Raw genomic sequence first — 20,535 nt, 5'->3', positions numbered from 1 at the left:
TAAGTTCTGACTGCTGAATAAGATAAAACTAGCAGCTAAATTTGGACCCTTTGCAATCTCTCTTCATGTGCTAGCACGTACAAATCCTGCTATCTCCAGTGATCTTCACTACATTACCATCTAGTAGAAGGTATTTCTTATTTTTTTTCCCTACTCAGCGGTATTTATGACTTGTATATCCTTTTTTTGAGTCTACAGGATACAATTTGTAATGAGACTGCGGCGTGCCTCCAAACCCGAACTCTTTGGCTTTAAGTGCCTCCTCTCCGACACAAAGCATTTCTCCAGGGTGTAACTGCGGCGCGCATTTGTCTGGTTTGTCTTCATCACACATTCTGGCTCGATCTCATTTCGAATAGGTCTCCCTCAAACTGCTGCAGGCTTGTGTACTGACCGGCAATCGAAGGCAATGATGAGAGAATATTCTCCTTTGAGGCATCCTTGTATTTTTTAGCTGAATTTTGATATTGTAACGGCCAGCCACAGATGCAACAAAATCGATCACTGCCACCACTTGCCATCTTCGTCAACTAAATCCACAATGAGCAAATCATTCTCTGTATCCATGTCTGTACGAGTACTCCATCAGTCCGAGCAACTGAGTATCTCGCAGGAGATCGCACCTTTCGAAGCTTGCAGTCTTACATCTAAAACGCGCCACAGGCTCTCCTGCACGTTTAATCATTTTCTCGTCTTTTCAAAGTGACACCGTTGCCAAACTATTTCTATTCCTTTGAGGAGCGATGCCGAGCTAATGCGCTCGCCACGCGGTTATCTAAACGGTCGAGCGACGGACAACGGCCAGCTCGGAATCATGTTGCAGAGGTCATCCGTGTCACGGCCGAACGACTGAGCCACTCTAGGGAATGACAGAGTCATTATTTGATCGTTTTAGCCTATTGTAGGCTATCGTCCTCCATATAAAGGGTCATGGATTCATAGACTTACTTCACCATTCGATTCACTTCGCTCGTATTCATCTGCTTTCACGCTCTCGCTTCTTCTCAATTTAAGAAACCTATTTCAAGGCTATTTATTCCATGTCGACTCACAGTAATCCATTTGTCCAAGGAGGATGGTCAGCGTCATTTGGAAGGAGCGGAGATTATAGTGCCAACCCACCCTCTGTCTATGGAGCTTTGCCAATGTCAACAAGTACTGGCGCTGGAGGGGCGTCAAGGACTGGTGCAACACATTTCCAGTTTATGAACCCAAGTCCTACGATTCTAAATTCGATAGTCGCCGGTCCACACCGCGACGGAAGTATTCACCAGCTTGTGAAGATATCCACCGATGAGCGACTTGCAGGATATACAGCCTTCACGGACGCACAAGGCCGCAGTGTTGCTCTGATTGAATGGACGAGCTCGCACCCGCAGGTCGAAGTTCGTGGCAGCGTGATTAAATGTGCTGCTGGCGACTGGCTTAAAGTTATTATGGATCCAACTCTCGGAAGGTTAATGCATTCATACTCTTACAATGAATTTTACTTATATGTCGTTTTAAGACCTGTTAGGCGCATGGACGTACGCGGTTCTAGATTTGTCTGGTGTCCAAATGGTGAAGCCATCCTTGTGAGTATTTCGTTATCACATACAATAGTAAAATCTAAATGCACATAATCAGCTTTATGCTCAGGCCTCAAATTCTACCCCTCTCGCTGTTGCTACAAAGAATAGAAACGTGGTGAACTTGGAGATGAGCGACCAAGCTCTTTCCTGGGGTCTTCTCGAGCCTAGTATCGTCGCAATTACTCTTCTCCTCAGTGGAAGAAGGCTGGAATGATTGCTTCACTGTTCAACTCCGAAGTGCTCGCTGCCGCCGAGAGTATCTCAATCCAAGACCAAACCTAGACTATGCTATTATATTAGAGCTTAATTTTTGCTTTTAGAACTGTAGCCATAGCACTCACTTTCGTCATTCTACACTGTTTATACTTACTTGCCACCACTCCGTCACCCTTTACTGTAACCACATAATAGTCAGATAAGACATAGTTCTGTTCATATTGTTTACACGTTCTTAGCTTAATTTAGCTATATTTATTTGCTCTTTTTAATTATTGTGTTTATACCTGAGATCATGCAAGTGGATTCCTGTCATGAATAAAGGGAATTAATTTCAAGTCAAGTAGACACTGAGCATATAAACCTTTTCTTCTTACACTATTTATTGCATAAGGTTTGATTGAAGTGTCCTATACTCATACACATTATGGTCCAGTCCGAAAATCAAATACTCTATAGGTGCAGACTATATCACAAGGTTTATTCGGATGTAATCAAGAAGGCACAGATCCTGAGTCTGAGTTACAAAGTAGACATCCTGTCTACACCATGAATACAGAGTGCTCTGATGGGCATGGGAAAGGCAGATTAATCTTAGGTTACTGTCGGGTCCACAACGTCTCCCGGTTCCGACTTGAGAATAGCATTTATTCTCGCTATGAGAAAACAACTCTTGATCAGTCCAAAAGTGACGACATCCCTTAACATGCACTGGAAAGACAAGGTTCCGAGAACTCCAATCGCTGCCGAAGTGTTCGACTCGGAATTATTATCAACCTAGTTTTGAATGGAGTATTCATTCTGCTTCAAATTGATCGACCACTGTTTTAAAGCATGCCACAATCAAGATAAGATAAGCGGAGCTAATTCAGCCGAACTTAAACAGTTCTTTTACCGTATGCATTTTTTATTACTCATAGACGCTTAGTTTATAACTTTGCGCTAGACGGATTTGGATGTATAATAGCCTGAAGTGGAAGGCTTATTCAGAATCGAGTTATGACGATCGACGCACAAGCTGACGACGGCACGTCTCGTGGCTCTTGACTTTCTACATTCTAATGGCGATACCAAATTGCTTATAACGTCGCTATCTTTTTCTCTCTATCTCGCTATAACTGAGGACTTATCGGATCGGGAGTAGCAACTTTTGAGCAAATAGCAGCTAGTCTTCGCGAAAATTGTATTGATGCCAGTTGCATGTGCTCGCGAGGTCAGCTGCTTCAATCGTTTTCTGACATTCTTCTCTTCTAAGGCCCAAACTTTGTTGCAGTCCGACCTATCTGCGATGCACACGTTGTCTACTTACAGCATTGCCAAGACAGGGATACGCTTTTTTGCTTAGAGGGAAACCGTGTATACAATGCAACCTGCGCTCGCAGTCATTCCCGAAAGAACAGGGCAGGATGGAAAGTGAGGGTGGATGAGTAGGTTAGAATGTCAGAATAACTAATATAGCGGCTGCTATACCAATTGGAAGGGCGTCTATGGCCACTCCTTCTTCGAAGGCGTTAATTCCGCTCCGGTAAGCTATTTATACTGTATGGAGAGCACTATCATGATGCGCCCCCGCTCATGCCTCGTGTATGATAATGGACTGAAGGCGCGTTGCGGCAATTCTTTCCTATTAATACCGCGAGTTAAAAGTAGGACATCCTCTGCGCTTCATATTGTTGCGAAGGAAATGTGCCCATGGAAAGCAGGAATAGATACGGTCCACAAACAATCCGCCTAGGTACTACTTCCAGCAGGGCTGAAAATAGTAGTCAGAATAATTAAGCTGCGAGCACGATCGAGTATCATGCATTGCGCCTGTCTAGCTTATTCTTAGACGCTTCCACAAAGGTCAGGCATGTCCCTCCAGGTTAATGACAAATGCATGCAAATAAGTGAACTGGTCATCAAGGTGAGATTGGACTTTATGCAGCTGAATATGATTGTGATGTCCCTCTGGCATAGAATATCATGTTGTGAGAGTGGTCGGTATCTGAAGAAGGAACGAGGGCTCAAGTAATAATAATGTGATTGGGCTGTAATACGTGGCGAGTACGGGTAAGTACGGGCATGCTGGAAGTCGAATTTGAATCTGATAAGATTTATCGAGCTAGAATTAGAACGGATCTTATCTGATTCCCTGCCTTCGCGCCTCCTGCCCATCTGCTACTTTTGTGCCGCTGGACTACTGTCTCGCCATGCCGCGCATTCTAGGCCGACATATCATCATGCTTCTCTCGCTTAAGTGTTCAAGCACGCTCGATGATACATGAGCACATGAACTTACCAGACAGTGATGAATGAAGACCCTTCTACCGTATCAACGGTCATGCTGCAATCGGCCGCAGACGATCCAGTTCGATTTGTGGTAGGGCGGTGTCTTCCAAGGGGTTGAGCGCGCCGGTGTTCCAAATCCGCCTCTAAAATTAACCAACACCCTCAAACCTGGCCTTATCGCAGTTCTGCCCACTTCAAATAAGAAGCCTTACAGACGTTAGGGATGACTCCGCACGCCCAGTTTTCCTCAGGTGTCTCTCCGTCATGGACCTCTCGCAAGGCTTTGAGATGCGCTCCTCCTTGCAGACGCGACAGGACACAGATCTCGATAAAACGCTGCGGAAGTTGCGCGCTAAAACATACCCTCAGTACGCTGTCTATTTACTAGTCTGTACCATCTTCGTTGCCGCTCTCTGTAATGCCGCGTCCATCCTATACAATTATCTTTCCCTTCGGGCGGGTATGAGAGGTAGACGGTTAGGAGATAACGGCGATAGGGACACCGAAGCTGCCCCGGCAATATCTAGACGGCGTATTGGTGGCATTTCTCTGAGACGTATGCCGTTGGCGGCTGTGAATGCAGTACGCATAGTAGCGTTCAGGGTGTCTCTCCCAGTAGCGCCGAATGTCCGAATTCCACTTTTCGAGGTCTTCGTCTGCCTTGCCCACCTCCTTGCGATCCTCCTATTTGAGTTTGTGAACTGTGCGCACCTTTCTCTTGTCATTACCGTATCAGTTGCTAAACTCTTGTATTAGCATGGAATCTAGCAGATATGCTAGATATTACTTATTGGGCTAATCGTGCGGCAGACTTGGCTGTCAGCCAACTTGCCTTCATTCTCGCACTTTCTGGAAAGAATAATATTATTTCATGTATGTGTGTTATAAGACGCTCTATGCTGATAATTAGATATGACTGACGTATTCGTGCATAGTGCTCACTGGGATAAGTTACGAGAAACTGAACATTTTCCATCGCTCAGCTTCGCGAGTGGTCCTTCTTCTCATATGGACTCATATGTGGGCTCGTGTAAGTGTTCCATTTAAGATCATATTGTTCGAACGACCCTTACTTGACGTTCTTCTATCTCTAGTGGAAGCTAGGGTAGGTTTTCCCTTGCGGGTTATGTAGATCTCCCTGACTATACGTTCACAGCCTCACTGGGGATGATTCCATGAAATTTGTGTGGTTACACTGCGGTATTGCGGCAAATACTTGTCTCACACTTCTGGTTATTCTGGGGACGCGGCAACTCCGAGACCGGAACTATGAATTCTTCCTCGCCGTGCATATCGTACTCTCTGTGTGAGCCTATGGCATTTTATTGACTATGCGTGTGAGTGTCCTAACATCGCTTCTATAGTGTATTCCTTATCGCAGCATCCATACATGTTACGAACGACAGAAAGTAAGTGATTTCTCTACAGCTTGCAATGCGCGGACTCATGTTCTTATTCAGGTTCCTTCCTTATGTGTGGTCAGCATGCATTATCTGGGGCCTCGATCGTTTCCTGCGCCTTGTACGCGTACTCCGCATTCGCTACCTCAATTCGAAGTGCAAGGGGAGCCATGCACAAGCAACTATCAAAGCTTTGTCTTCAGACACAGTAGCTGTGTCTATGCGTATTGTGCAGCCTAGCTGTTCTCTATTCAAGTTTGGTTGGCGTCCTGGACAGAGTGCTTATCTTACCGTCCCAGCTGTTACCCCTTGGTCATGGGGTGTGTCGATTGAAGCCCATCCGTTTACGATTGCTTCAATTGACGAGACGGTGGAACGTGATGGGGGCGAAGAAGACGAACTGGAGATGAAGTTCATCATTCGTGTACGCGATGGATTTACGAGGAGGTTGCATGGGTTCGCGGTTAGTGCGGGTGGTTCGTGTGCTGTATCGGCGTTTGTGGATGGGCCGTACGGTGACCCCCCCAATGTGTATTTCTATCCGAATGTTGTTCTTGTTGCAGGTACGTTGACTCGATCTACTTGAGAAGATGAGAAGCTAAAACAGATGTGTTGTGTAGGAGGCTCGGGTGTATCATTCACGTTGCCTCTCCTTCTCGATCTTGTCAGGTAAGTGCCATCCGCGTAATGTGTCCCTTGATTGGTTAACATGGGAATGGTTGTAGGCGTGCTCGGAAGGAAACCCCGGATACGCTGTGCAAGAAGGTCAAGTTCGTTTGGTACATTCGCGAGAGAAGTATGCATCGGATTTCATACGTATGGAATTATCATTCTGACTATCTCTTCCATTGTAATGTTCCAGTCCACTACGAGTCGATGAAAGCAGAGTTCGACGCGATTCAAGCGAACCTCCCGGCTAATCTTGAGGTCGAGATCAACGTCTTCGTTACAGGGAACACAGACGACAGCCTAGGGGTTGGTGTTGCATCACTCGGACATTGCGCTGAGAAAATGACTCCGGGAGACGTTCATCACGAATTGGAGGATAGCACTGATAGCTCAAAGGAAAAGCTGGAGTTGGAGTTACCTGTAGCCGAGGATGAAAAGGATGAGAAGTCAGCTGGTTCTGGGACCGGTAATGCTAATAACAACAAAATTGTGCATTTGGAATATGGAAGGCCTGTTATTGCGAAGACTTTGGAGGAGGAGGTTATAGTTTGTGAGGACTCGGTTGCTGTCTGTGGTACGTCTTGTTCCGGCGTTGCATCTATAACATCTAAAAGCTTACAAATATCTGGTCCCGTCTTTAGTATCTGGACCACAGACGTTGATTGACGATGTTCGGGGTGCGTTGGCGAAGAGAAGCGTAGCAGGCCCAATGAACGTCTTACGTGGAGGAGCGAGCGTGTTCCTGCATGTTGAGCATTTTGGCATGTAGAGACGGGGCTAAACCGTAAACGTCACGGTGCCTCCTTCTCTCTGCTTGAGACTCAGAGTGTTGAAAATGCAATAGTAAATTTAGACTTTTTGTTTTTCGTTGATCGTGTATAATACATTTGATATGCATACATGTATGAAGTGTTTTTACTTCTCCTTCTTCTTCTCTGAATTGGATATTGGATATTTGGATGTTGGTTTTTGGTACCTGTATGAATTTCACATTATAGATGTGAAATGAATGATTCTAAATTTCTAGCTTAACTAACGTCTAAGAAAAGTGATTATCATCATTGCTGATTTTATATATATACATTAGTTAGACAAAGTAACTCATAAGAAAGAACCTTGTTGTTTGCATAGTTTCTGGCTAAGGCTTACAGACATTGATTGACGACGTGCAAGGTGTGTTGAAGAACGTAGCAGGTCTGATGAATGTCTTGTGCGGAGGTACGAGCGTGTTCTTGCATGTCGAACAACTTTGGCATGTAGAAGAGAAACGTTGGCGGTGCAAATTATATGAATCTGTTTGTTCTTTTTAGCCTGGGGTAAAACTTGCTCGTGCTTTGTACAATATACACATAAATTTAACGATGTTTGTCGACGCGATTTTTTCAATACACAGATGAAATAATTTCGGCACAATAACAGAAGCCCAATTATTGCTGGCTAGGTTTGTACATTATTGAGTGATATACGTTTCGGTACTAGAGATACACTGTTAACTATCAGACCGCCAAGTCAGTTCATAGGAGTACCGAATTTTCAGAAGATAGATAGAAGCACCTTGGTTAAGCACTCTACACGAAGCCATTCCGCTCTCTCTTACGCGTTCTTTGACGGATTAGCGCCAGCGTCAGCTTGATTAGTGGTAACCTTGAGCTTTTCGAGCGCCTTGTCGAGGTCCCACCCTACGTCGTGCTCCCAAACGGGTTTGGAGGGTGTCCAGCCTAGCTCAGTGGAAGCGTGGCGTGCAAGGAAGAAGCGTGTTTCGGAGGATTCGTTTGCTATTAGCTTGGATCCGGGTGGGGTTCTGCGAGAAGGGTAAGATGATTTAGTGCTATCGAGATGCTAGAGCAGAAGAAAGGCTTTGACGCACAGTGTGGGAGTCGATGAGGGAAGGAGGTTACGGCTACTGAGTGCTCGTATGATGGTGTCATAGACAGACGCGCAGAGACGTTCCGAAGAAGAGGCGATATACACGCTAGGAGGTGAGGCCGGAATCCCAAACTGGGATTCAGACAAATGCCGGGAGTGGAGAATGCTGTCGAGTACGAGGAGGTACAAGTTCGCGAGGTCGTCTATGTTCACCATCCCCATCACGCGATTCGGGCGTTCCTTGATTACAGAAGCCAAGAGTGGGTGGAAGTGCGGGGAAGTAATGTTGGGTTCGGGGAGAGACAGGGCGTCTCGGATGATGTCGATGTAGAAGGGGGAGGGTTTGCCGTATGCGTTGAGACCGTAGACGGCAGCTGGGGCGATGAAGTAGGCGCGGAGCATGCCGTCGCGTGTGGCGGAGAGGATGGATTGTTCGACTGGTTTGTTGAGGAGAAGGCGGATGCAATCTTCGTCTGTGTCCTAGAGTCGGTTGTCATGCGTTATGATAGAGGATGGAGAAGGAGGAGTGAGGAGGACGTACATCCCATGTATCTCTCCCTTCGAACGCATCTCCTGCCAAGGTATGGATAAGTACAGACCTCTTCCCCGTCTCTTCTTTCCTCCTCTTCAACCCCTCAACGAGAGCTTCGATTAAGCCAAGGTCATCCGCACGAGCAACGTTAATGACAATATCCGCCTTGCTAGCAAACTGGGTGACGAGCGCTCGGTCTTCTAGCGTGCCGTTGACAGCGTTGACGTCGTGAATATGGGCTGCGTGTGAGGGAGTACGGACGATTGCTGTGTAGTTGAGAGCGGGGTGGGCGTTGATGATGGTGTTGAAGACAGCAGCTGGAGAGCGGTGGCGCGCATGTGATTAGGTGGTGGGGATTATGATGCAGAGTGGAAGGGAGAGCTTACAGCCGATGTAGCCAGTTACACCTAGAAATAGAATTGCTGGCATTGCGGCAGTAGAAGTAGTTGAAGTATTATGAGTAAGAGTCTGAGAGGAGTGCCACTGATGATTATATATACGGCTGACGACGGAGGCGCGAGGCGATGAGTGTCGGGGAAAGACAGGGCAACGAGGGAACACCCGGTTTCCGGATCTAAACCCCACACACAACAACATTCCCTCCGATAATCCGACTTTTATATACGATATACAAACGATTTGCTCAGGACAGCGTCGAACCGAGCAAGGAGAGAAGGTAATGGCATGCCTATTGGCTCTGACCAGAGAGCGTACAGTCCTCCTGCTACTGCCAAAATCCCCATAGCTCCAGCAATCCTCCGCCTCTGCACTCTGCTCTTGTCCCATCGCTTCGGCTCCTCGGGGTTTGCGACGTACGTGTCGTACAGGAGGCTGAAGCCCTCGAGAGCGTGGAGGATGGACGCGCCAGCAAGGGCACCATACATGAGTAGACTACGTATAGGGAATTTGGACAGAGCGTGTTGGACAAATGAGAAGTCGAGCTGTGCAGGACCAATGGATGAGATGGGAGGAGAAGGATCAGTGGAGTAGATACGGTGAATGAGGACGTGGATAGGGAGGAGAGTAGCTGCTGTGTAGCCTGCTACACTAAGAAGAGAACGGAGTGGACGTGGAGGGTATGGAGAAAGAAGACGTTTGAGAATGCTTGCGGAGACGTGCAGGCCAAGGGGACCGAAGACGAAGAGTAGCTCACGCGGAGCACCCTGGTAGTATTCCCGCCCTAGCAGCTATACAATGCACGCATGCGGTCCAGGTTAGTTATCTAGTTACGGTGAAACGGAAATGAGAAACGTGCCATGACTGAGGAGGAGAGGGACGCGCCGCCGATGTTCGCGACAATGGGAGCAGAGAGGTGGACAAGGAGAAAGGCGGAGACGAGCGGTGCAGGTACATGAGATGCAGTTGTGAGGTATGGGACGAGTGTCCTGCGCCAGGATATCATCGACGAGGGCGAAGACATGGTTTCGTTGAGAGAAGATGCGTCGATCCTCTTCTTGCAATTCAATTGCTCTGATTCGCTCTCGCTCTCATCCATTGCAATCTCAGATACACACACGTTCCAATATTTAAATTTGGTACCATCGAAATTCTTGATTAATACACAGAATCTTGAAGACAGTGCTTCGGCGTGGAACCCTGTAGCTCTGCATGGATTGGAATTCTAACAGTAACAGTAGTTAGAGTAAAAAGGGGGTAATACTGCTTGATTATTATATTCTGCTAACAACAGTGTTGACGAGTGGCAAGGAAAGACAGAGCAGCAAGGGATTATCTAAACCCTATGAAGCATTCCTCCAATATCCCGAATATCACATACAATACACGAACGACTGATCCAGGACAGTATTGTGCTGAGCAAGAAGAGAGGACGGCAGCATGCCTATCGGTTCTGTCCAGAGCGTGTACAGCCCTCCTACCACCCAATAGTTCCAAAGCCAAAGGTCCTTCGATCCCGCGCTCTATTCTTGTCCCACCGCTTCGTCTCGTCAGGATTTACACTGCCGTACAAGTCGAAGAAGACACTGAAGCCTTCGAGGGCGTGGAAAATGGCTGTGCTGGCGAGGGCAATGTACATGAGAAGACTACAGGTAGAGTATTTGGACAGTACACTTTACACAAAGGAGAAGTCTATCTGTTCAGGAACGACAGAAGATATTAGAGGATTGGGGCTGGTAGGATAGATGTAGTGAATACTGAGGTGAATAACGAGAATGACTCCTGTATAACTTGTTATACTAAGAAGAGACTAGAGTAAGTATAGAGTATAGTACAAAACCAAACATTTAAGAATGTGTAGGCTGAGGGTACTAAAGACAAAGAGGATTTCACGGGTGCTACCCTGGTAGTATCTACTAGTAATACACACGGTCAGGTTGTGACCTGTTTTGACCCTGACCTGACCCTGACCTGACCCATTTTGACCTGACCCAGTATACTAGGTCAGACCAGGTCAAATTTGGGTCAGGTCATAGGTCAGCCTTCTCTCAAATTTTCCTAACCTACTTTAACCTGACCTGACCTTAATCTAACTTATAACTTATATATAAATAATGTTATTAAAATATACTTACTTATAATAAACAAATATAATATATTAAAGTATATTTAATATAATATTAGAGGATTGTAACTGAAAATTAAGTTAATAGTAAAAATATACTTTTCTTATAATTAAAGATTTACATTTTAAGAAACTTCTATTAAACTTTAAGTATATATTCTGTTTAAATAATATAAACATATTTAAGTATAAGTTAATAGTAAATGTTAGAATAGAGATCTAAAACAAAATTATAAATTAGCTTTTATTAAAAGTAGAACAAAATATTCTATTTGTATAATATAATAAGGTTTAAAAAGAGTATAGTTATAACAACTATTATAGAGTACTATTATAAAATACTATACCTTAGTATATACTAGTTTTTAATTAAGTAAATAATACTGACTCTATTAAGAATTAGTTTACCTTTATTTTTTAAAAGATAGTATTCTAACTAGTCTTATTTAATTTGTTTATTATAAAGTATATTATAACTACTATTTAGAGAAGTAATTGTATTATAGAGACTGTTACTAAGGTACAGTTTAAAAGACTTATTAATATAGTATTATTATTAAATACAAATAAGTCTGTATATAAACTTGTGTTAGATTTAAACTTAGATAATAGTTAATAAAATGTTTTATAATACATTAATTATAAGATAAAAGTCAGTCTTAAGAACTTAGAACTTAAAATACTAAATAAATAGGGTATATATAGGAAACACCTTATAATACATTTTAAGAACTCTTTATTTAGGTTTTAACAGTAATCAAGCTAGTTAAGGACAATCCTAGTTTATCTAATATATATGACTTTTAAAGTTAAATCAGAATACTTTCCTTTACATATTATATACTTTTCTCAAATATATAGTCTTATTCTTTTAAGTAATACACTACTATTAAATACTATAATTTAACATAATTTTAGAGTTATTAAACTATAACTTATTATACTTAATTCTTTCAAACTATAGAGTGTAACTAAATATTACTAAATAATCCTTATACAGTATAAAAGTGTATCCTTATAGTACTAGCATTTTGCTTAAAGTACTAAAAGAGTAGATTACTATAGTCTGTTTAAAATTATTCTATCTGTAAACTAAACATTATTTTTACTGTGTGTATAACTAATATAAATCTTACAAACTTATAACTTTCTATACTAGTTTAAAGTCTAACTATTTAAGGATACAAGTAATTAGAGTTATTATAAAGATAACTTTAGTATTTTTAGAACAGAGTATAAACTACTATATTCTGTTCCTCCTTATTTCTTATAACTCTTACACAATTTCCTATAATGTAAAGTATAAGAGAAAACTATATTCTCTAGTAATATGTGTATAAATAATAGATTAGTTTGTGTTAGACTATTATTTCTTTTTTCCTAGCCTTTTACTCAATATTCAAACTACTTACTACTACTATTACAAGTTAATATCTTACTATGACTTACTCTGAAAACACTCTTAGTTGTACTCTTAATAAGAATAACTAGTTAAAGAATATTAGTAAAATAGTATTCTTTAATAATCTAGATGACAAGATTCTAATTTCTAGACTAGGTTCATATAATTAAGAGTCTAGTTTACTAGCTCCTACTTAACAACCTGTACATAATGTTAATCAAGCTAAGCTACATTATACTATTTACTTTCAGTATAATAAAGATAGTGATTTTAGTGAAAGGAACAATTCAAATAAAGAAACTAATTATCCACCTGTTCTAAACTGTAAACAACTTATAAAACTATATACTACTTATTCTGTAAAAAAGTATAAAGTACTTATCAAGTTATTTAGTAGTTCTACACTCACAGAGTAGAAGGGGAAAGGGAAGGCTAATGTAGAAGAGAGTGTTACTAAACAGTTTTTAAAGAATGTGAGTAAAAACAAAGGTATATTAATCTAGTCTAAGTAGAGAGAAAGTAGAGTTAACTGTCTAGTCAAAGATAGTAAAAATAGTTACTCACTACCTAGTCTACTTGAGAGCTTCTATTATCTTTGTTTGAAAGACATAGTTAACAGATTCAACTAACACAGTTGTCCTTAACTATTATATTACAAACACATTTATTACTTGTACTGTGTATTTGATTAACAATTATAACTAATTTTACATATTATAAATATGTTTTAAGATATTTAGAAGATTAAGGACAGTTCCTCTAAGGTAGAACTATTTATTTTAGTTAGAAGGTAGAGTATAGAGAATATTACCCCTCTTTATAAGTTCTTCTTTACAAATAATAATAAAAAGTAAGTAAGATGTCTTGTTTGTAAGTGAGATACTCTAAATTATTGTACTTAATAAACATACTAAATACAAGAATACATAAGTAAGCTTAAGAATAAAGCTCTAGTAAGATATCTAAAGTTAGAACCTCTTTTTAAGGGAAAGTCAAATACTACTACTTTGTGTTATCATATTACTCAAAGAAAAGAAGACAACTACTAACACTTTAGAAAATATGAAGAAACCTGTAAAAATAATAGTCTTCTTGATTCTCAAGTGTACCTTAATAACTTAAAGTATACTTGTTCTGAAGATCTTTAGAAATCTAAGGAGATTAAAGATTTAAGTAAAAAGTATATATTCTAAAGTATATATTGTTCTTTTTAATCTAAGTACTATATTCTAAACAGTCTAAATTAACAGGTTTTATAGTACCTAGTACTAATACTATCTAGACTAAGGATAGACTTTCTGAGAGGATTAAAAATTTTATTATTAATGTAAATGTTGTAAGTATTATACTAATTTGTAGTCCTTTATTCTTTTTTCTTACAAAACTTATGTTTTAGACTCTAAATACTATCAAGTACAAGTCCTTTCATAATATACTTGTTTACTAGCAAGGTTTAAAGTATAAGCCATCTAATATTATTAGTCCTAATACTGTCAAATGTTATATTGAGTAATAAGTAAGAGAGATTTAAAATGAGCTTAAAGTCAATTTGAAGGTATTTTCTTTTACTTCTTTTTCATTAGTTACTCTTCTAATTTTAATATAGAATGCTCCTAGACTAGTATTCTTAACTTATAATTGCTAAACATTAGCTAATATAATAGTATATCTTAGTGTTACAGTCTATTAGCTTAACTCTAATTAGTAGTTACATACTCAACTTCTTATACTAGAAGTTATGACAAATGGCCACTCTACTAAAGCTCAAGCTGAAATGCTTTACAATATTGCTAAAAGATTTGGTATTACAAATAAGGTATGATTTTTTAATTATTTCTACATAATTATACAAGTATTTATACCTTTTTTTAACAAGTATAGTAGGAGTACTCTAAGTACTCTCTCTTATTAAGACATTAAGTAAGTGTCTACCTTATATACTATATAGTAAAGTCTAATAATCTAAGACATTCCAAGTGTAGTAACTCTACATAAGACAATTAGGGATTTCCTAATCTAGAGTATAATCTAATACTCCCTTTCAAGTATTAATTAAGAACTAGGACTGTATGTCTAATAGTTTGTTTAGATGCTTGATCTGTAGAATGTAGAGAGCCTTTGTAAGAATGTCTGCTAATTGGTTCTATAATTGAACATAATATACATTAATGTAATTGTTTTGAATGTAATATTACACAAAGTCTTTTTGTAAATCAAGATGTTTAGTATAAGTATTGTATATTATTTTGTCAGACTTTATAGTCTTTATTACATCTTGATTATTGTAATAAATTATAATAAGTACTGATTCAGTCTGTAGTACTTCTTCAGCAAATTGTTTGAGCCAAATAGCTTCTTAAGTAGTATATACTAGTGTGTTACAGTTCTCTACTCTTGTACCTTTAGTTCTAAGGGTTCTACACCCTTCTGTACTAGAACTCAGGACTTCTGTCTCTCAGGAGCACTGTTTATAAACTATATACATACTAACTCTTACTACTACTCTTCCTTACTTTATCATTCCATTCCTTTGACTACTCCTTCATTCTTTGTTCATTCTATAGTCTCTTACCCTTTGTCTATCCCTTCATTCTTTGTACCTTTATCTTTAACATTCCTTTCTTTCATTCTTTATAACTTATTATTCCTAAGTAGCTCATACTCTCTAAGTATTCTTATATAGTTTAGTATATATAAGTATACAAGATTAGACTAGTCCTGTAGTCTTAATCTTGTCTACTCTAGGTAGTCCTGTACTCTTAGACTTACTCTATATACTCTACTCTTGTCTCACTCTCTCTCTCTGCCTGTTCTACAAGTTCTGACTACATTCTAGTACTTGTATTCTGTATTTCTGTTATGTAGGATAGTTGTAGCCTGAGTCCCCTTACTGAGCCTTCAGGTCCCCTCTACACTATTACTAACATTAGATTAAGACTACCTATTACTACCCTACAACTCTCTTATGTTTTGAGTATTAGTACTTACTATTGTGTTAATCTCTTTTCTTTGTCCTAACCCTTTTACATTTTTAAATTTTAAACTTTCTAAACTCTTTTAAACTTTTACTACCCTTCTTCTATTCATTACCCCTTTTAGTTTAGTACTGATTCCTTTATAGTATAAACATAGACTCTCCTACACTGACTGTCACCCCTACTGTCCTACCAGATTAGTAGTTATAAGTAGAACTAGCTTAATACATGTAGACCTTTATTTAAAAGACCTTTACTAACTATATGCCTCTAACCCCTTCAGAACCTGTTCTAATTGTTCTGAAAGTTACAACCTGTTCTAGAAAGAAAGTGTATGTAGCCTGTCCTTCAGACTTTAATAGGTAGCACTTTAAGAACTTCTAATACTAAGTCAAACTATATATGGTTACTACTTTGACTAATCTATCCTTAAATCTTAATCATGTTCTATTTGTCCTCTCCTTCATGAAGGAAGGCAACATAGCTACCTGGGCCTAGAACTAGATTGAAGGCTATTAGATTAGAAGCCTGATCCAACTTTAGAACAACAAGTTGTATTCAGAATTTATAGGACAGCTCTGTACTTCCTTTATTAATCTAAATGAGAAGTGTAATGTACAGAATAAGCTTGTGTCTCTGTGACAGAGCAAACATTCTACTAATACCTTCTTTCAGGAGTTTGATATTCTAGCCTGAAAGGTAGGATTTGTGCTCAGGTTTGATAATGTCTTTATTAGAATACTTGAAAAAGCTCTTCACCTAGAACTAGTTAATAAGATCCTTAGAATGATACTAGAACTGGTTACTTACACTAAGTGGAAGATGTGCACCATTTCCTTCAACTAAGCTACAGTCTAAATGTATTAAGTCTGTATAGAACACTCACACATGTGTTTAGCTCTGACAGTTCTGAGCCCTTAAATTAATCTGTCTATAATTCACAATCAATCTGTTCTAATGAACATTAGAGAAGCCTAAAAGTAAGGAGTATACTTTACTTATAGAAAGTCAGGGCACTAAATTAAGGACTGTTTATAGAAGTAATAGTACATCTGTCAAGTCATTAGAGTAATAATGAGTAACAAGTAGGATTTGTAGTAAGAAGCCTTTTCTACAAATCCAGAAGTCACCTTAGAACTCTTAGACCCTGACTATATACTCTAGAATTTTGTAGAGGCTTAACAGTAAATACAGTACTAAAGGGCTATAACTTGGATTTTTTAATGGCCACTTTTGATTCAATAGACACTATAGAATTAAAAGTAAATAAAGTAGAAAAAGTAGAAAAAATAAATCAACAAAATTATTTATTAGAAAGAAAAAAGTTGAAAACAAAAGTAAATAGTTCTCCTATTTCTCCTGATTCTTTTGATTCTTCTCTTTGTACTTTATCCAAGTCTAAATCCACACAATCTAACCTACTACTTCTGTGTTCTAAGATTTTAGAATGTTCAGAACACTACTCAGCCCTATTTACTACTTAGTAGTTTGTTTATAGTATTAAGTAGGGATAGTCTTAACTGAGTTTACAGTTGAGAACATAGGTCTGTCCTTGTTAAAAGAGAGAGGTTAATAAGGAAATGTTGGTACATATATTTACCCTCTTAGACAACAAGACTGTACAAGCTGTACATTCCCTTCAGAACAAGTAGTAGTTTATCTGAGAATGTTTCAGACACTAGCTCTAAGTCTCTGTCCTCTTAGCTCCCTTCTTAGGATTCTCCCAGATTTAAACAATGACTCTAGTAGACAGTAAATACACTAGTTTGTGTATTAATAAGGCTTTTGTACAGAAACACTATCTCCCTACTTAATACATTCTACTTCCAATCCTAGTATATAATGTAGACAGAACTCTAAACCAGAATAGTTAGATTACTAAGTTTGTCCAACTACAGATGACTATTCAGGATTATAAGGAAAGTATTAAGTTCAGAGTTACTAACCTTAGAAAGACAGACATTTTCATCAGATTTGAATGGCTTAAGGCTCACAACCCTACTATTAACTAGTTAGAGTAGACACTTGTGTTTAATCAGTGTTCTGAGTCTTACAACTACCTTACACTACTGTTCTGAGTAGATACAGACACTTCTAATGTTACTAACAGTTCTGATGAAGGTAACTAGTTGTTCTTCTTTGACTAGGATAGATATGTGAATACATATTCTAGTCAAGACAGAATAGAGTCAATCTAAAGGATATCTAAGACAGAACCAGTTTAGAACCCTCTCAGAACAACTCTACTCTAGAACACATATAGACCCAGCCTACTAGACTTTGTCTGAGAGTTCCTTAAAGTCTTTAGTAAAGAGGAATTCAACTAGCTTCCTAAACACTGTCTCTAGGACTATGTAATTGAATTGACTAAGAGTTTCTAACTTAAGAATTGTAAGGTCTATCTACTCAACAGAGACAAGTAAGAGACACTCAACAAGTTCCTTTAGAAAAATCTTCAGAATAGCTGGATCTGACTCTTAAAGTCCTCTATAGCCTCCCCTTTCTTCTTTATTAAAAAGAAAGATAGAAAGCTCTACTCAGTCTAGGATTATTATTGTCTTAATAAGGGTACTGTTAAAAACAAGTACTTACTCCCTCTGATTCAGGAGCTTATTAATAAGATGTATACATTCAGGGTTTTCACTAAGTTGAACATTTGATAGGGATACAATAATATTCAGATTCAAGACAGAGATGAGTAGAAGACTGTGTTCTAAACTAATTGTAGATTGTACAAACTAACTATAATGTTCTTCAAACTAACTAACTTGCTTACAATGTTCTAGTCATTTATGAATCACATCCTTACAGATCTGATTGACTCAGAGCATGTTAGTGTGTATCTGGACAACATTCTGATCTTCATCTAGACAGTCAAGCACTATTACTAACTAATCCAAGCAGTTCTATAATAGCTCTAAGATAATAAACTGTTCCTCTAAGAAGTAAAGTACTCTTTTGTACAGAAGTCAGTAGATTATCTGAGCTTTGTAATCAGTGGAGGAGAGGTCTGTATGGATCTAGCAAAAGTAACTGTAGTTCAGAACTAGTTACAACCTTAGAACCTGAAACAGGTCTAAGTGTTTCTTAGGTTTGCAAACTACTACTAATGCTTCATTTAAGACTTTAGTACTATTGCCTAGCCCCTTCACAATCTTACTAGCAAAGATGCTCCTTAGTAATAGAATGATTAGTAGTAGTCTGTGTTTAAGTCCTTTAAGTAGACTATTACTAGTAAGTCTGTATTAGTAGTTCTAACAGTTGTAGACAAGTTCTGAGTTAAAGCCAACTCTTCCAACTTTACAAATAGAGTAGTACTGTCCTAGTTTATTAACAGAAAGTAGTGTCTAATAGTGTTCTAATCAGAATCCCTCTTTGTAACAGAACAGAACTACCCTATCTATAATAAGGAACTCCTTACAATTGTCTGTTCCTTAGAGGAGTAGTATTAATATCTCCTTAGTACTGTACAGAAGTTTAAGATTTAGAGTAATCACTTTAATCTCTAGTACTTCCAGACACCTTAGAAGCTTAACTACTGTCAAGCCTACTAGATGTTAAAACTGTAGAACTACAACTTTGTACTAACCTACAAACTTAGAACATAAATAACAAAAGCTGATTTACTCTTAAGACAAGTAGGTTATAAAAGGGGGGAGAATAATAACAAAAATCTTATTCTCCTAGACAATTCCTGTTTTGTGTCTAAGACAATTTAAGAGATCTGACTCAAATCTAAGAATGTTAACTTTGTCACTTACATATAGTAAGCTCTGAAACACACATAGGACTAAGTTATAGTAAAGTAGTTAGAGAAGCAGGCTAGGGATTAGAAGGAGGATAAGGATAGACAGGTTTACTAGGAAGGCTGACTGTATGTTCTAAAGGATTAGAAGCTGTAGGAGGACATTGTCTGAGCTTATTATAATAATCTGACTATAGGACATTTAGGCCAACACAAAACACAGAAACTTATTACTTAGAACTACTAGTAGTCTAGAATGTAGAGAGAAATCCTAAAGTACATAACTAGTTACAATATGTACTAACAGACTAAAGCTTACCAGACAAGGGTTTAGACTCCCCTACATCTGTATTAGATTCTAAATCACTCTTAAGAAGAAGTCTTAGTAAACCTGATTAGTAAGCTACTCAAGTCTTAGGGTTACAACACTATCTGTATAATTGTTAACCAATTCTCTAAGTAAGTCTATACAGTTCCAACCTAAACAGAACTCACTTCTGAAAGTATAGTATACATTTATTAGAATTACATTTTCTAGTTATACAGACTCCCTCAAAAGCTTATTCATAATTGTAGACTGTAATTCAAGTCAAAATTCATACAGGACTTGTATGTGCTTCTCAGAATTCAAGGGAACCCTTCTACTACCTATTACTTACAGACTGACAGTCAAACTGAGTAAGTCAATCAGGAGATTGAGCTCTACCTCTAGATGTTTATTAATCATTAGTAATCAGATTAGTCTGAATGGCTAGCTCTGACAGAATTCATACACAATAACTAGTAACACTCTATAATAGGACAGTCCCTGTTCTTCCTCAATTATGAGAGACATTTGTACTAGGGGACAGTTCTAAACTAGAATAGTAGTTCTGAATCTGTAACAGATTTTGTAGAACAGATGTACAGAACTAGGGAGGACACACAAGCTCTTTTAGAAAAGGTAGTACAAGTTATAAAGCAGAACTATAATTGGAAGAGGTCTGTGACTAAGGATTACCAGCCTAGTGACAAAGTTATGTTAGAAGCTACTAACCTGACTATGGATCACTTAATAAAGAAGTTAGACAACAAGCACTTTAGACCCTTTGTTATTAAAAAGAAGGTTAGTACCTCTACCTACAAACTCTAACTTCTAGTAACATAGAAGTGTATACACTCAGTGTTCAACAAGGTTCTACTGTCTTAGTACTACAATCTAGGTTTTCCTTTACAACAAAGACCCCTACTACCTCTACCAGAACTTATTAGTTTCAAACTGGAATACAAAGTAGAGTACATAGTAGATACTAAGCTAGTGTACAAAAAGCTTAAGTTCCTTATCTACTAGAAGGGATACCTAGTTGAAGAACACACTTAGGAACCTG

General features: G+C 38.8%; 4 protein-coding genes across 4 annotated transcripts; 2 read left to right on the top strand and 2 right to left on the bottom strand.

Annotated features, from left to right (window-relative positions):
* Positions 1-1,040: 1,040 nt before the first annotated feature.
* FOMMEDRAFT_165149 (uncharacterized protein) lies at positions 1,041-1,951 on the top strand (the record flags this gene model as incomplete). The annotated part of the gene is made up of 3 exons (XM_007262504.1): positions 1,041-1,456; positions 1,508-1,574; positions 1,627-1,951. 3 exons carry the CDS (start codon positions 1,041-1,043, stop codon positions 1,783-1,785), a joined length of 642 nt encoding a protein of 213 aa, XP_007262566.1. The 3' UTR covers positions 1,786-1,951.
* A 2,343-nt stretch (positions 1,952-4,294) lies between these two features.
* On the top strand, positions 4,295-7,106 carry FOMMEDRAFT_138344 (uncharacterized protein). The gene is made up of 11 exons (XM_007262503.1): positions 4,295-4,761; positions 4,815-4,931; positions 4,994-5,088; positions 5,153-5,163; positions 5,215-5,364; positions 5,423-5,467; positions 5,519-6,021; positions 6,079-6,127; positions 6,184-6,254; positions 6,321-6,701; positions 6,769-7,106. The coding sequence occupies exons 1-11, from the start codon at positions 4,323-4,325 to the stop codon at positions 6,894-6,896; spliced, it is 1,989 nt and encodes a 662-aa protein (XP_007262565.1). The 5' UTR covers positions 4,295-4,322; the 3' UTR covers positions 6,897-7,106.
* Positions 7,107-7,720: 614 nt separating this feature from the next.
* Positions 7,721-8,954, bottom strand: FOMMEDRAFT_131316 (uncharacterized protein; the record flags this gene model as incomplete). The annotated part of the gene is made up of 4 exons (XM_007262502.1): positions 7,721-7,928; positions 7,995-8,473; positions 8,535-8,842; positions 8,912-8,954. 4 exons carry the CDS (start codon positions 8,952-8,954, stop codon positions 7,721-7,723), a joined length of 1,038 nt encoding a protein of 345 aa, XP_007262564.1.
* A 188-nt stretch (positions 8,955-9,142) lies between these two features.
* Positions 9,143-9,927, bottom strand: FOMMEDRAFT_77423 (uncharacterized protein; the record flags this gene model as incomplete). The annotated part of the gene is made up of 2 exons (XM_007262501.1): positions 9,143-9,712; positions 9,787-9,927. 2 exons carry the CDS (start codon positions 9,925-9,927, stop codon positions 9,143-9,145), a joined length of 711 nt encoding a protein of 236 aa, XP_007262563.1.
* Between the last annotated feature and the right edge of the window lie 10,608 nt (positions 9,928-20,535).

This window comes from Fomitiporia mediterranea (assembly GCF_000271605.1).
Source record: "Fomitiporia mediterranea MF3/22 unplaced genomic scaffold FOMMEscaffold_2, whole genome shotgun sequence".
NCBI lineage: Eukaryota > Fungi > Basidiomycota > Agaricomycetes > Hymenochaetales > Hymenochaetaceae > Fomitiporia > Fomitiporia mediterranea.
This window is presented reverse-complemented; position numbering and strand designations above follow the sequence as displayed.

Excerpts from the sequence above, each read along its gene's own strand:
- FOMMEDRAFT_138344 (XM_007262503.1), top strand. The coding sequence starts at position 4,323 with ATGGACCTCTCGCAAGGCTTTGAGATGCGCTCCTCCTTGCAGACGCGA. Across the intron at positions 4,762-4,814 it reads CCTATTTGAGTTTGTGAACT|CATGGAATCTAGCAGATATG; the intron begins GTGCGCACCTTT and ends CTCTTGTATTAG. Across the intron at positions 5,365-5,422 it reads GTGCATATCGTACTCTCTGT|TGTATTCCTTATCGCAGCAT; the intron begins GTGAGCCTATGG and ends TCGCTTCTATAG.